This window comes from Apteryx mantelli, chromosome 13, assembly GCF_036417845.1.
Source record: "Apteryx mantelli isolate bAptMan1 chromosome 13, bAptMan1.hap1, whole genome shotgun sequence".
Taxonomy (NCBI): Eukaryota; Metazoa; Chordata; class Aves; order Apterygiformes; family Apterygidae; genus Apteryx; species Apteryx mantelli.
In genome coordinates this window covers 22,190,837-22,207,722 of record NC_089990.1, presented here as the reverse complement: position 1 = coordinate 22,207,722, position 16,886 = coordinate 22,190,837, and the positions used below count along the sequence as shown (strand labels likewise).

At 42.9% G+C, this 16,886-nt stretch overlaps 1 protein-coding gene across 1 annotated transcript in view; it reads left to right on the top strand.

Annotated features, from left to right (window-relative positions):
- Window positions 1–16,886, top strand: part of TRPC5 (transient receptor potential cation channel subfamily C member 5) — a 67,560-nt gene that overhangs the window by 28,734 nt on the left and 21,940 nt on the right. The window contains exons 3-5 of the mRNA XM_067303990.1: window positions 6,855–7,191; window positions 9,999–10,138; window positions 14,220–14,542. Coding sequence (XP_067160091.1) covers window positions 6,855–7,191; window positions 9,999–10,138; window positions 14,220–14,542 — 800 coding nt within the window. The remainder of the gene's footprint in view (window positions 1–6,854; window positions 7,192–9,998; window positions 10,139–14,219; window positions 14,543–16,886) is intronic.

Sequence of the window (16,886 nt, the reverse complement as noted above, 5' to 3'; positions counted from 1 at the left end):
CAATGGCATTTATCCCGCATTTTCAATGATAGAGCTGGATTCACAAGAAATCTCCATTCTCTATGGCATCGACTAAAAGGTACTTACACCACTACATCAGGCACTGCACAGTTACTTGACTGTCACACAGCGAAATCTAGCCGGTGTGTGTGAGAATCTACCTTTGCAAAGCAAAAATAACTTGAATTATAAAAGGCAGCAGCGTATAATAATACCCCCAAACAAAGCAGCATTGCAGCTATGCAAATGCCATGTTTTGGATAGCTGCAGTGGAATACAGTGCTGTCAGTGAGGTCTGACCTACCACAATGAGTGAACGGAAAGGAAAGCGAAGTTAATTTTGTGGATCCTGTGCCAGATTTGGCTCTCAGTGGTAACCTCCTTGGGATCTGATGCAGCTGACTGATAGAAGAATTCAGTCCTGCTTATTAGCACAGGGCACTGCAGTTACAAATTAGTGCTTATTCATCTCTGAAGAGCATTTGCTATCACTAACCACAGCAAGAGTTCAGAAAAGGACTCCAACAAACTCTGCACAGAAGAGGCTGTTTGCAACCATCGTGCTAATCAGAGTAAACGTGCAAGATACTGTGCTCAGCCCCTGTGATGTCTATCAGGAAGCTATTTCAGCTGCTCCCGGAGGCATTCACATCTCAGCCCATCTGTGTCTGATCCTAAATTACTTATGACTGAGAGAGATAAGGGATTTCCCCACAGATAAGGGGAGGGGGGTGGAATATAATTTTTGTGTTTGATATTTATATTAATGACACAGCATGTAGAAAGCATTTGAATCCTGGAAAGTGTAATTTAGGTGACAATAAAATATCAGTAAAGATTAGATATTATGAAAAAAGACATTCCATCCAGCAGCTGCTGCTTTCCCTTAAAAACTTTCTTCTTGGTAGAGGAACAGGTGACAGTGAGTATGATGAACATTGAGAATGAAATTCCCTAATAGCACAGTCAAGCTGCAAGCCAAATGTTATACAAAAGACCCTGGCAAGACGAAAAGAAGAAAAAAGACCATAAAAGACTGTATTGCAGTAGTTTCTACCTTCAAAGTGCTTCCCAACCATGACTGAAGTTGCTGATGTCACTTGTTGGAAAGGTAAAGATACTTATCCCCATTTTCAGAAGCCAGGAGACCAAGCAGCTTGCCCATCAGTGACATAGTGGTGTTGTCTCACAAGAAAGTACACTGAGATGCATCTTAAATTAAATGAGCTGCATCTTCAGCGAGGGACAGGTTCTGCTCAAGAGACTGATGGAGAAGGAGCTGGCTCTTTGGGTTTCCTCCCCTACAAACACATCCATAGCTTTTTCAACAGGTAGGGACAATCCTAGAAAATGTTATGCCAGCACTACCACAGGCTTCCTAGCATTGAATCTTTATTTCGTATATTAGCTGGATTGAGTGTAAATGCTATGTTTTAGAAACATTTCTTTTCATTAGCGCAGCTGTCAGAACATTCTCCATCATGTCTGTGGGATGACGTCTTGTGTTGCCAGCTGTAATGGAGATTGGAGGCTCCGGTAACACAGGAGTCCTTGAAAAACATGTTTGATACCCTGTCTGTTATATATTGGAGAAATACACAGTTTGCAAGTCATATGCTCGTCTTTTCAAACAAATAGACAGAGAGTGTCTGGTACAGTACATCTGCCATTGATTCTGAACTGTCTACAAAACCGGAACAACATGCAGTTTTTTAAATTATCAAGATCTCTCATTTTCACCATGCAGAAACTTCAACTGATACCAAATCCTGTCACATACAGTATGTTCATGTGAAATGAAAAAAGAGTGTGATATTCACATGCACTGTTTCTAACTATAGCAAATGAAAAAGCATGGGAAAAGGATTAAAAACATCTTTGGGACTCCAGTTACAAGGAAATTGAACTTATACTCAGGGAAGGCAGGTTTGTGGTATTGCCTTGGCATAAGTAGTATTGGGGAAGTCAACTTGCCTTTCCAGATCTCAGTTTTGTCTATTTGCAAAGCAGAAATAAGACTGTTTCCTTAACTTTAGAAAGCAGTTTGAATGTATGGATGAAAATTCCATGTTATTATTACAGACTTTCAGGCTACCTAAAAGGGCTAAAGCTGAGGTTTTTTCATGTTTTTATATTGTATGTGTATTTATTTAGCAGTGTGAACCCTAGACTATCTTCAGTGGGTTGAGTGTTCGATGGTTAAGTCAATGAAGACTGGTAACAACACCTAGAAATAAAGATGAGCTTGGCATTCACAGTAGTAATCAGGGAAATAGCTAGTTTCCATATTGCAGAACATGATTCCAAGTTATTGCAAAGATACTGAAAAACAATTGTTTCTCTAACCAGTGCACTGAGTGATTTTTCATTCAAATTCGGAATGCCAGTGTTTCTGCAGATGGGGAATTCTGCATTTCAGCCAGCTGTGATCCTTGCATGACTTGAGATCTAAGCGATAGTATTTACTAATTTTGAATCTATGATTGGTAAGTTACACTAATTTGGGTTAGTAAGCCCTACATTGGTAAGTGCTTTGACTTAGTTTTGATAAAGAGACCATTTGATGGTTTGTGGCATTAATAAGTTGGGTTTTTTTTCTGTGTGCTTAAATTTCCCTCAGACCATTTTTAATGAGGTTGGAATGGCCTTGATTGGAAAATTTAACGGCTTTTTTCGGTTTCCATGCCTCTTTGCCAAGCTGATCATGAAAGCTGCTCTTTCATGATGTGTGAATTTCTCTCCATTTGAAGAACGAACATCAGATGCAACACGGAAAGCGGATTTTAGAAATGAGCTATTAAGCAGAGAGGAGGCACTTTTAAGATGCCTGCAAGTTGCACAGCAACCAGAGGAACATATAGTCATTTGATTTCTCAAGTGACTCTGACTTTGACTCAAGGGGAAAACAGATTTATTCTCTCCTTAAAGCTTTCTATCATATGTGATAAAGAGAAAATATGTTTATACATTTCCCCCCTCAAAAAAGAAGTTGTACCTGATCTCAGAGAAACAGCAGTACCTATTACCATGTAAATTACTGCAGAACACATGCGGTCACAGCTGCTGTTTGAGATCTTAAATGAAAAAGTGCAGCATGTTCCATATCTTCTAGCTTTTAAACGTAACATGTTAACTCTGCTGAAATCATAGATTAAAAACCAATGAACCAAACAAGAATCAACGCTTGATGTTTTTTCAGCTTCTGTAGAATTGTTTCTTTCATCACCGTCCCCAGATTTAGCATTTTACAGTAACATTTTCTGGTAGTTACAGGCAGCAGGTCTTTGCTGTTTTCTGTAGATAGTCACCATATCAACTATTGCCCAGTTGCTGGTGCAAGCATGTGTAAGTCGATTCCAGATCAAATACACCTGTGATTTTCTTTTCTGGTATCCTCCAGAGCAGTCTGTCACTTGTATGCTAGAAGCAGCAGTCAAGTTTATTATAGTAATAGCACATAAATGTCCAGCTTCATAAACACCTGCTATTTCTCGTGGAGATTTTATTTTCAATACTCATTTTGATCATTCCATCTATTCAAACTACCCAGTCCAAAAATGATCTAATTTTGATCCAGGCACCCTGTTACAGCATGTAAAATATATTCACAAAATCTAAAAATACATACAGAAATGAATGACTTTGTCAGACCTTGTCTGATTTCCGTCATGTGTTAATTTGCTTTCTGCAACATTGTTCACACCAAAAACCCGTTTTCAGAAAGATTCAGGCAAAGATATAAAAGCTGCAGAAAAAGAGGAAGAGATCATCTTTGTTATTTGATTTTTTCTCTCTCTGAACACTGTTTCAGGAGCTCTTCCCAGGTTATGTTTCAGGTACTGTGGGGGCTCCGGAGAAGTGTCTCCAGGTGCCACTTATCATCAGAATGGGGTCTTGAGATGCAACCACTACCTCACACAGTAGGGATAAAACATTCAGGAGACCACATCGACGAGTTCGGCTGTTGCCTTTGAGTGTCTGATACTGAGCAAAGCATCCTTCCCTTCCACATGACCTTGGTTTAGTCATTTTGAATATAGCAGTGATAGTGCTCTGCTGGTATAGAGTGCTCCGAGAACTGTGCGCAAAAAGTCCTTGTGCATACAAAATAATATTGGGCAGTTTCAGCAATGGATGAATATTTAAAAGATATGGGTGTGTGCAAAAGCTTTTATTAAGACGTTGTCTCTGTTGCATCAAGTCTGATCTCCTGGTGACTAAGACCTATGGAAAGTTCTAGGTACAAATATGTGAGACGTGATGAGAAGAGCCTTACACCCATCTCATAAATGTACATGTGAGGGCTGATTCATTATTAGTCCAGGCCATATCTACACTAAATATAATAGTGTTGACATCAGAGCTTCTGCTAGGGTAGAAAAATTACACTAATTTGGGATGACAAAACTTGGGTACTCTTGTATTCAGTAAGCCAGTCCCTTTGCCACCATGGCATGCTCCTTCCAAGGAGCTAGTTGAAATTATAGTGGTGGCAGAATGCTTTGCCTGATAAAATCTGGCTTCCCGGAGGGGGAAGAGGAGTATGTTAGCGGTAAATCCCTCCCAGCGAGCCCTTTTAAATATAGACAAGCCCAAGTGTAATAAACAGTACAGTCATCTTCAGGTTACTCACCACTTTGAGTCTGCTTTATAGCATTTCTTTGAGGTCTGTTCTCTATGAGGAATACTCCTAGTACTATTGTGTCAATTAGGAGTGGGATTCTTTCTGATATAGCCAGATCCTGCCATAAATGTGGTTATATTGTTACAGGATTATTTTTGTTGATAAATGTATCTGTGCTAGGACAGTTTTTCTGGTTTAGCTACAGCAATATAAGTATAATATGCATCCTTAGAACAACTGTTGAGGTTTTTTTCTTGAACTTGTAGAGCCCAGTGAAAAATCTGAATTCAGCAGGTCAGAAGGATAACTTCATTAAGATGGATTAGAAATTAAATACAAAAAGAAAAGCAGTTCTGTCTTGATCTTGCAATTGGCTGTTGGAATAGGGTCCGTAAAGAGCATGTTTCTTCTGAAAAATTCTGAAGTCTGTGGGGCTTTCCAGGTATAATCAAGAACATAAAGTCTTCTGGCATAAGCCAGAAATATCCTGGCTTAAGTATGAAAATCCAAGGGCTGTTAGGTATTAAAAATGTCTAAAGTAGTTGCAACCTGAGCATTTCTGGTATGGAGTCACCAAAACACAAGAAATCATCATCATGATGCTGGTTTTTTACAGAATGAAAGTAAACTTTCAAGTGTCATTTTTGGTCTGATGATCAAAGGTTTGTTTTGCCTCTGCTTAATCTCTGATTTTTTACAACTGTTCCCTTACTCAATAGCGAGGCATGTTTACAAATGTGTTGTCCTGCTTCCCAACAGATGTCACCTGGCTGAACTTCACATTACTGTGTGCTGTCTCATGCCCAACCCAGCCCACACATCCATATGCTGGCCTCCTCACCCAAAATCATGTGTGCCGCCCCACGCACTGCTGCAGACGTTCGCTCTCTGTGCCTCTGACACACACGCATACGCGCCGGCACACACGCCGAGCTTTAATTCTGAATTTCCCTCCTGCCTGGTCTTCTAGTCACTGCTGAAAAATGCTGACAGTGGTCTGGCTGAGAGAGTCAAAACCTGAAACATTGTGAAAAGAAATTTTCTGGAGAAGAATAGCATAGGAATAGACAAGGCTCATAGGGATTTTAATTGTATCATTCTTGCACCAGGCTTCATGTGTGGTGAGTGACTGTTCTACAGAGCGTGCTTCAAATAGAAAAGACCTCGTAGAAGAAATCTTAAAACCTGCCTAGGGAAAAAAAAAGAGGGAGTGGGAAATCATACTTTCTCCTTTCTCTCTCTAAAATATGCCCTTCTGCTCCATAGCCAGCCTATGAGGGATTGTCGGACTCCCACATCCGGCGACTAGGAGCACACCTGAAGCACCAGTCAGTAGTAACAGGGTGGGAAAACTCTCTTCTTAGCCTACCAAATTCTCCCCCAGAAAAGCTGCCCCTGAAGAACAGCATTGGAAGGCAGAATTGTTTTTTTCAGATTTTAGTTCACTGGTGTCCTAAGACTCTGTCATACAGCAAGTAGCATCTTATTCTGAAGTACTGGAGTGGGAAACATGGTGTAGAGAGGAAGGAAATCTGGCAACTCTGCTGCATTTTCTCTGGGAGACGGGGAGAGGTGAAGCCATGATGCTGTGTCTCATCTACCCTTCCATGCTGTCTTGGGGGGTTGTTTCTGTCCAAACACAGGCAGTGTGACTGTGCCTGACCCTTTACTGGGCAGGAACAAATTTATCAGAGTAACATTGGAGGTTGTGACCTGCCAAAAATACTGTTTGTTGTTTGTGCACAACAGACGGTGCACCCTGGCCATGCGGAGGGAGGGTGGGTCTAGTCAGGCTAGGGGTTAAATGTGAAGGGCCTCTTACACTATTCGTGTGCTTCTCTCTGCTCGGACTTTGTCCCGTGTAGCGTTTTCGCTTGCACTTGGTTCCTGCTGTCACGTGGAAGGCTGACTGCAGGAAAGGTAAGGAAAGCTGGCTTGGAGCTGAGAACCAGCAAGATCTGAGGACACGCATGTTCTGCCTTGGACCTGCAACTGTAGTTTGCCTCAGGTGCATGTTAACTCCTGTTTCTTTGAAACAGGATTTTCACCTATAAAAAGAAAGAAATAGTTGAAAGGCTTCCCATCCAGCCCTGAGCACGTAGCTGATAAGTCCAGTGGGTGGAAAGCGGGGACATCAGCCATGTGACTCTGGGCCACTAGAGTGATTGTCACAAGGCCAAGGTTGAGAAAAGCCCTTTAGAGCTAATCTTTCTTTTTTCTTCCTCCTCAGTTTGTTGCTCAGCCAAACTGCCAGCAGCTACTAGCAACTCTTTGGTACGATGGCTTTCCAGGATGGAGGCGGAAACACTGGGTGGTAAAACTCTTGACCTGTATCACCATCGGACTGCTGTTTCCTGTGCTATCCGTGGCATACCTGATTGCACCGAAGAGCAGGCTGGGACTGTTCATTAAAAAGCCATTTATAAAGTTTATCTGCCACACCGGCTCTTACCTAACCTTCCTCTTCATGCTCCTGCTGGCATCGCAGCACATCGTCAGGACTGACCTTCATATGCAGGGACCACCTCCCACCATCGTGGAGTGGATGATCCTGCCCTGGGTTCTAGGTAAATCACAAACACCGGAATGCCTGAGCCACAGTTGCCTGACTCACACCCACAGTAACCGTGTGGAGGCTCATTGCTAATCTCAGCAGCACCAGCCTGTAAGAGATTTGGCAGCCAACTTCATAAAACAGCTGGGCTCCTTCTGGAACAGCGGATCTTGATGGCCTGGGGCTGTTCTGATGCGTGTGTTGCCATCTGACGTGCCTTTAGACATGACCTCGAGTAAACTGCAGCAGAGACAGCTCCCTCCCGGCTTCCCCCATGCTCTGTGTGAGGCACGGGTGTAGGAATTCGCTGCTGGGTTGTGCTGGTAATAAATAGGGTCACATCTAATGCTGGCTGAGCTCTGCCAGCTGGCACGTGGCAGGAGGCAAAGCCGGGAGTCTGTCTGCTTTCTCCTTCTGCTGGGGTCAGCGTGCAGGTGCCAGGTACCTCCCGCATAGCCTACAGGACAACAGAAAAGGGAGGAGAAATCTCACTCTGCCTTATGCCTCTGTGCTGATAAACACTGACCAAATCAAAATTGAGCTCTCTAATATAAGCAGAAGAAGGAGGGAGTATTTATTATCAAAATGTCAAATGGGAGGCTCTTTTTCCAGTGTGGCTTGGGCAACCACAACTGCAAAGCAAAGGAGGGGTCTGTGTTCCCTGAAGGTAGGACGTACAGATGAGGTAGTGAGATGGGATGGGCGAAAGTGGATAGACCCACTAAGGGAGAAGAGCGGGGAAGCACGGTTTGATGCATTTCTGATGAGCGAGATGTATTTACCCCTTCAAATTCAGCTCAAACACAACAGCAGCTGAAAACCTGAGGGCTCATTAGAGGCACAATCTCTCCTCTAATTCTGCTCCCATCTCCCTTGCTCTGCAGTTAAAATGTAGTATCACTGTGAGCTGGTGTGTTACCGGGAGGCCTTTTCGAGGGCCATGGTTTCCGCACCTTTCTAGCCCTTACCCAGCCTCTGCCCGTACACTCAGGTCAGGCCAGTGCATCCCCCAGATGCCAGTAGAAACAGTGGATTGGGGTCAGCGGCCTGGAAAGCCACACTGAAACTTCTGTGCGGGTGGCATCATACATGGGGATGGGACATCTCCTTAGCAAACGTCCATCTCCAGAGCTCTCCTGATGGCTCCTCAGTGCTTCCCATGGGTCACTTCTGCTTTCCCCCATGCTTACCAGCGCCTGCCTGGCAACGCTGGCCCCAGCTCCTCCTTCGGCGCTGGCTCCGGGCTAGGCTGGGTGCTATGGTCAACACACCTAGCAGTTCACTGTGCCAAAACCAACAACGCTGAGGAGAAACAGGGAGGAAAACAGAGCTGCAAACATGTTCACAGACCGCTTCCCATCATGACCCAGGGCATTTTGCTCCTTTCATAGCTACACCACAATTTATAAATGGTAACGCAAGCCTCGTTATCTTACTGAACTAATTTATGGCATTGGAATACCTGTGTTGGTAGAAACTTCAGAATAATCTGAGAAGGTTAAAGGTTTTTTCTGAGTTTACATGATCTCTTCACTTCATCCTTAACTTCACGGTTTAAATTGAGGGAAATGGTGAGCATTTCAGTAAAATCGATGTGCAGATGAAAGGAGGATAATCCATAAAGAAAAGTGCCCTTTTAAAATAGCCTTTCACAGTTGTCTACTTTTCTTTTTGAGTTCTTTTGTTTTGGATAAATAGGGATATTGTGGGACTGTTTATTAAATGGAGACATTAGAACAGTTTCACCAGATTAAAGGTTATTATTTATGAAATATCTTCTGCTCTAAAAGGAGAGAGGGAACAGGCACACGCAGCATTGCTGTAACTATAGTAACCAGCAATGATAACTCACTATAAATACAGTATACGAGTTCTTCAACAGGATCCTTTCCATTGATTTATTTTATGTTTTTGAGTGCATGCAAAGATTTGGAGGCAGCTGTAATAAAATTACCTTATTGGCCTTGACATTATGTTTGCCTGACCACTGACCTGCTGGCTGGCAGATGAAGAGCTCAGATTGATATTCTCATGTTTGCAGCAGTTTATTTCAGAACTATCTGCTCCTCAGATTGAACTTTCAGATCCTAAAAATGAGTTGCAAGTGGCAGTTCAGTTTGAGTGACCACTGTGGTATCCTGTTGTTGGGTCTGGATAGCCATTTGGGTAACTGTATCGACTATACACCTTGAGATGTACTCTGCTTTTTTTCTTTTCACACTTAATGTTTCATATCTTCATTCAAGGATTATGGTGTAATCTGAGTAATTCAAAATATCTGGGGACTGGGGACTCTTTGCTTCCTTCTTTTGGGGTGATATTTCCAGGTCAGGGAGGAAATGTGCTCGCACACAGAAGCTGGTATTAGGGTCACGTGTTGTGCAGGGAAAGGCAGGAAAAATCAGTACGGCCCAGCTGAGCAATGAATTACATACAGATTCTATGGGAGCAGACAATCTATTAGAAACTATACCAGATACAGTCCTTTAAATAGTTTATGCATAGAAAACACATTTTATCTGAGCCAATCCACTCACACTAGTTAAAATTAACATATGTCTCAGGCAGTCTCCTTGGGTTTTCTACCTGGAGCCCTGGGTAGGAAGCTTAGGTCTGTTTCATATCTCTTTAAATTGAATTTGTTGTAAAATGTGTTGTAAAATGCCTCATAATCACCATTATTATGCTTTGTAGAAGACAGGAGGGATGAGACTGTTAATTTATAAATGTTTTTAATAATCTTTTTATTACATTTGGTACACACTGCTTTAATGGCAGTTAATATCTCCTCATGCCAATGAACTCTCTTTCTTTCTACAGGTTTTATTTGGGGAGAAATCAAGGAAATGTGGGATGGAGGATTCAATGAGTATGTACATGACTGGTGGAATCTGATGGATTTTGCAATGAACTCCCTCTATCTTGCAACAATCTCCCTTAAAATTGTTGCCTACGTCAAGGTACAGTAACCTGGGACATGTTTGTGGGAACTGTAGTTTGTGGGAACAGCGGGATAGAAACTGTCAAAATCAAAATTAAAGATCGAACAGAATAGCTGCCTTTCAAGTGGCCCAGTTTTGAAAATTCACTTGGAAAGCTTATGAATTTGTTTGGAGAATGATCTTCCTTCTCATCCTTACTGCTTGGTTAAGATTGAAGTATTTGGGCTGCTTGAGTTAAGACTGAAGTTTTTTGGCATTGGGTGGAAGTTCCCCCACTTGCTGTCTGTGCTGTGGCTGCTCAGTTGACAAAGATGCGTTTTGTTTTCCATACTGTCAGTGAGTCTCTTTCAACATTGCTAAATCCACTGAAAACATGATTTTTATATAAAACAGTAAAGAAAAAAGGAATAAGGTTATCAGAAAACTTCTACATCCAAGATTTGCAATAGTAGTCTGTGAGCCCCTACAGATCTGTGGATTACTTATCAGGAGTCTGTGAAAAGTCTGCTAAGAAACACAAGCTTGCTAGTAGGAGGTTTCCATCTGAAATACGGGAGGTGGCTTCTCCTCTTGAAAATGTATAGTTTTAAAGTGTAGGCATGGGAATGACAAAGGAGGAAGCTGGAGCTTTAAAACTGTGTTGTAGATCCTTTACTGTGATGTTCCGTTTATGGCGAGCGTCCGTATCAAAGTTCGTCCTCTAAAGCACATTTTAAAATTAATAAACACCTGATGCTCTACGTTAACGCATGCACAACTTTTGAAGCCAGATGGCCTGAAGCACTTGCTCTCTGTCTCTCTTTTCGGAAGACACAGGCAACACGCAAAGGGCCTCCTGCAGACCTCCTCAGGCAGTGGCTCTCTGTGACTTCAGTGGCAGCTGCATGCGCGGGTGGCTTCGAGGACCAGCCTCCCGAGCCTCCTTCTTTTCTTGGTATGAATCAGCAGGAACTTCACTGCAGTCAGGGGAATTACACGGGTGTAGATCGAGTAACCTGACTCTGCTCCTTAACCACATCTGCACTTGCTAGTTTTGCTGTGCTCCTTTGTTGGCTTTGCCCTGGTAGCAAGGTATTGCTTCTGGTAGCCCAGGAGGAGCAGTTCCCCAAAGCTCCCGTGTTCAGTCTCTGCCAAGTCTGATGCGAGCAGAGGAGAAAAGTGAAAATTTCACAAGCTCGTTGACTCCAACCTGGGAAGGCTCTTGTTTAACTCTCCAGCAAGCAGCCCTGCTGTGGGGCCTTCTTAAAATCCAGAGGGTTGCATAAAGCTGCGTGCGTGTTTTTCAAAGGGAATAGTTGCTACTCCCTGAACAGGCAGCTCTGTCGCAGCATCGAAGCAGGAACAGATTACATCTTTTTTTCCCAACATTCAGAGCTAGCAAGGAAATCAGACACTTGAAAAGTTGGTCTTTAAACTGTGAGCAATACAAAAAAATGCTGGAAATTGTAAGATTCATGAACAAATCTTAAAATGTTAACAATGTCTGTCTTTCTCTCTCTCACACACAAATCACTAAAAGAGCTATGCATCCACAGATTTATATGGTCACACACCGGGATTTAAACTCACAGCCAAACCACATGTACAAACAAAATGCAGCTTTGTATGTATACTTCGTATGAACAACAGAAGCCTGTGTGCAAACTACAAAGACCTATGTGCCAGCACACAAAAGAAACCTAATAGGAATATACCTGTTTGAGTATGGATCAGACCCGCAGGGATTAAACCTGGCTAAGCTAAGGTCTGATCCTGACAAGGACCAATGTCAGGCAATTCTGAGAGGTGCATAAAATCTTACATAGGATCAGTTCTGAAAGAACATGCCCACGGAAGTTCCCTTCTGACCCCTGTCACTCAGAGATTGCAGTATGCTCTGAAACACAAGGATTTGTAACCCTGATAATGGTTTCAAAATCCTTTGCAACATGACTTGTAAAGGTTTTTGTTATTTATAGAACAGCCCAGGGCTGGAAAAGGCTGGTATATGTGCCAGTACGCTATATCCTAACACTTCTTGGAACTTCAAAGGATTACATGGATGTTTAGCTTTCTGCCAAATATCAGAAAAATAAATTGCATACTGACACTAATGTTTTCCATCCTTGTTTTTTACATGGAGACCTTTTCTTTTTTCTGATTTGACCAATTTCCAAGACCTGGCATCAATGTTGTCCAGTACCAATTAGATCTACAGGCTAATTATAGGGTAAAAATACTTCCTTAATCAGTTTTCATTTGCTGTATTGAATTATCCTGTAATGAGGAAGCGTAGATGTGACTGCTTGGCTTAGCTTATTTGTACTATTCCTTATACGTCTCTGCTTTGTTCCATCTTCATCTTCTGATGTCTAACCCAAACAACTCCAACCTTTTCAGCTGTCCCAGGTACCCAGTGGTTTTCATTAGATACCTCTGAAATCCTTGTTTGTGCTCGTCTGCTGAGCTGCACAACTCAGAAGTGACTATTATGTTCCAAGCAGGGATAAAAAATCAGTTTATAAAGGGGCAAAACATGACCCTAAAAAGTCGCTTTAAAAATATATGTGAGTTGAAGAAGACCTCCTCATGTTCCTTTACATGCCATCAGTGCTGAACCCTAGCAGAGAGCCACAGGGCTGTTGTGTCCTGCCAGCACGCAGAAGGGGAATGAGAGCAATTGGGCAAGTTGGCTCTCCAGGCAGGGGAGGCTTTCTGATCACAACCGTCCACTCCCCGCTGCTGGGGGTTGGCAAAGAGTTAAAAACATCTGCCTGTTTGCAAACATTTTAAGAGCCATCTTCAAATGAAATGAAGAAAGTCAGTCCATGATGTTCATAAAATAAAGAACGGTTTGGAAATGTCAGAAGCAATCAGAGGTCCTGCTGAAATGCCTTTGTATCATATCTGAGCTCCTTCATACAGAGGAATAGCTTGAAACATCAGCGTGCTTTTAGCTCTGTACCTGAAAAAATGTGAACTATGTACATTGGAGCTTCAGATTTAAAAGGAAAGTCCTTACAAACTCATCTGTCAGACTAGTGTGATATTATACCTTTCCTTTTAAAAGGTACAAATATGGTTTTAAAAGCCCTAAACACTCTGGCTACATTATTGACTATATTATTGTAAGTACATTTTTGCCCTTTTATAGTTGTTAAATGAACAGAGACAGCTGATAAGGGGGCAAATAATTCCTTGATGTTAAAATGTCTGATTCCATTCTGTTGTGCCAGCATTAGGCCCACAGTGGTTACATATGTGTAACCAGCTTTTCCGCGTTACCTATTTGCGTCAGGCTGCACTTGGGTCAGCTAATGCCTCTGCTTTTACAGTTGCATTACAAACCAAGTTAATTTTCTAATTGATGCACTCAAATGAATCCAGTGTTTCAGCTGTAATTATGACCTCTGCTTTAGCAGCTTTCCTAAAATTGCCGTGACAAATTAACTAATAAGAAAATTAATATGAAGAAAGCATTTTGGTTCTGGGCTGTTGGCCCTTTTTTGAGCCTACTAAGGAAGGAGAGCATCCACTCCTTATGTTCCACAGCTCATTGCTTTCCCTCTGCCCTCCTTTATCCCGCCCTTGCCTTCTACCCGCACACCAGGTTGAATGTGCAGTAGTATTTAGGAGGAATAACAAAAAAAGGTAATTGGAAATGCCCTGAACCTGCTAAAGAAGAGTCAGAACCACTTTAAATGTTAAAAGAGAAGGGGATTTTATGTGAACCCGTGGACCTGAATTACCCCCAAACAGGGAATTCCAAATTCAAAAGGCCTGTTTTCTAGATTTAGGCTAGATATAGTCAACATACCAGAAAAACCTAGAGAAAAGCTGGTCCCACAAAACTATCCATATCAAGGGGACAGAATCTTGCAGGGGGGTTCATAAGAAGGCTTCATTAAAGCTAAATCTGAGCCCCTGTTAACTCAGCTTCAAGCCTGAATCCTGAATGTTAGTGTGATGCTGAGACGCAGAGTTGAAAAGCATTTCTTTTCTCATCAGTACCCAGTTAGCATTTATGTATAAAGCATTAGTTTTAGCAGGTGTGACTTTTCAGGCTATCTCAAAGTGATTACAACATGATTCACTTTTATACACTTGTTATTTCTTTCAGTATAACGGTTCTCGTCCAAGGGAGGAATGGGAAATGTGGCACCCGACACTCATTGCAGAAGCTCTCTTTGCAATATCCAACATTTTAAGTTCCTTGCGTCTCATATCCCTGTTTACAGCAAATTCACACCTGGGACCCTTGCAGATTTCTCTGGGACGCATGCTGCTAGACATCCTCAAATTCCTTTTTATCTACTGTCTGGTGCTTCTGGCTTTTGCCAATGGACTGAACCAGCTTTATTTTTATTATGAGACCAGTGCCTCGGAGGAACCCAACAACTGCAAGGGGATCCGATGTGAGAAACAGAACAATGCCTTCTCCACGTAAGACATCCTTTCCTTTCCGTTTTTAAGGTTGACTTCCACTGCCCCCTGCTTTACCTCCCCTTGCACGTTGACTGTCAGTGCGCTGCAAGGGCCTTTATTTATGCATTTGCAAATAGGAGGCGAGCAGGCTGATGTCGTAGGAAAGGTGCGAGTTCACTGGGGCGGACATGCTGCCGAGCTTCGCTGTGGGAAAGGAAGCCGGGGACGATCGTTTGAGTTGTGCACCAAAGAGTCTCTCTACATAGGGGACTGTTTGTGATCCTGTGACTTAAATTTTATTATGACCAATGTATAATTTCAGCATATTTTAGAAAATAGGTATTCCCTTGCCAAAATAACTGCTTTGCCTGATTCTGGGGGGAAGGAGGGGAAGCTGAACAAAGCATAGGAGACAAGGGATAAACCTATGGAAAATTCTAACAAAAAAATAATGTGCTAGAGCAACAACAACATTCTCACCTTTTACATGTATAGATAAATTTTATATATACAGGATGTTGAAGGCTCCTCTGATTCCCTTGCACTGGGGTGAGACCAAAAACACAGCAAAATTCATTTTGCTGGAAATGCTGGTTCTTTCCCGAGATGTTGGCATGGAAATTGCTGTGATGACAGCTGGCAGGGCTGAAAGAGATAGCACATGCTGAAAAATAACATGAATTGTCTTTCTAATGTATTTGTTTTAATTACTAGTAGTGGAAATAATTATAATAATCAGCCCCCATCCAATTGCTCTTGCTGCTTGCACAATACTTAAAAACACAATGGGAAGAGAAATAAATAAAGCGCAGTCTAGAAAAGGGCCTACGCCCTGCGAACAAGCAAAACAAAACTGTTGTCCACCACTTGATGCTAAATTAAATAAAACTTATCATAGCGCCCAATAATTCTCCACCCTTCCTCAGCTGAGGGCTTGAGGTTGAAGAAAGGATTTGAGACCCTTTCCCCTTGCTCTCCAAAGCAGGTGACGGCTGAGGCCGTGGGACTGGGCTGGAAGAGCAAAGGCTCCAGCGCGGTCCTTTGGGCTCCCTCCGTACGGGAAGCGGGAGACGTAGCGGGATAGAGCCGACCCGCGCAGGAGCCGCCTGGCCAGAGCCCTGGTGAAGCAGCCGTGCTGCCGTTTCCCCGGCAGAGCAGGAACACCGTCGGCTTGATTAATTCTCTCATTAATTCTCCATCTATATCTGGAGGAAGTGGTTGGAATTGCACTGCGCTAATGAAAAACAGAATTAAAGACTTCAGTCTTTTTTTCTTTTTTAATTGCTTTGAATCCCCAGAAATGTGTTGTGCGGCCCTTGCAAAGGAATTAACTAACAAATACTGTTCCTTGAGCTGTGTTCGCATTGATGCAGCAGCCACAGGGAGAAACGTTTGGCAGGAGCAATGTTTGTCAAGTGGCAACTTTTAGCTCACCAAGGGTCAAAAGCCCAAAGTTCAGGACTGAGCCTGCCTTTCCCTGGAGCTGCGGTGAGCAGATATATTCCCGTTCTGCGTTCTGGTTTGGAGCCATCTCCTTTGTGAACCAGTTGCTTTTTGCCATCAGCAGATTAGTGGAGGCAACAACAGCAGGGTTTGACTAAAGAAAAAGAACATTTGGTCAGCAGGAAAAAAAAAAGACAAGTTTCTAAGAACGGGTAATATCTTGGGAACTGGAAACGATACAGAACCACTTAAGAGCAAGTGCAGAGATCAGCTTAACTACAGACCACTTGTCCTCCCACCCGAACCTGCCGTTTAAGCCCCCTGCCAGGAGAACGCAGCCCAGAAGGGGAAGCGAGGGGGCTCAGCCTTTGCGGCAGAGGTTTGCTTGAAACAAAGGCGCAGCGGGAGGGCTTCCATTAGGGCTGAGGTCGCCTGGCGGGGGACGGAGTGCTCTGCAGTTGCATTTTTGTCTGAGCCTTGCTTAAGAAATTTATTTAACATGTTCTTAAAAGTTTAAATAGTCGTTATTAACACCCCCGGTGCAAGCTGACATTTGGCCCCCGAGCAGATGCACAGCATGGGTGACTGGCTAAGAATGAGCAACCGGCAAAATAGAAAATTATATTGCTGGGCTGGGGAGAGCGAGCCTGACTGGAGGGAATTCAAATCGGAGCCAGCGTTGCCTCGGGTTTGCTCTTGGTTCATCCCTAATGGAGGAATAAATGTAAAAAGCCTCCAATCAGTCCCCTTTGATTCCAGCAGCACTGCTAGGCGGTGGCACAATGAAGCCTAATTTTATAAAGGCAGGAAAAGCAGGGTGCCGTTCGTGTTTGCACGGCTTGTTTAAAATGTGACACCTATTTACTGTTGCATTATTTCCTATTACTCCCAAAGGACGGGCTTAATATTCTGGGGGGGA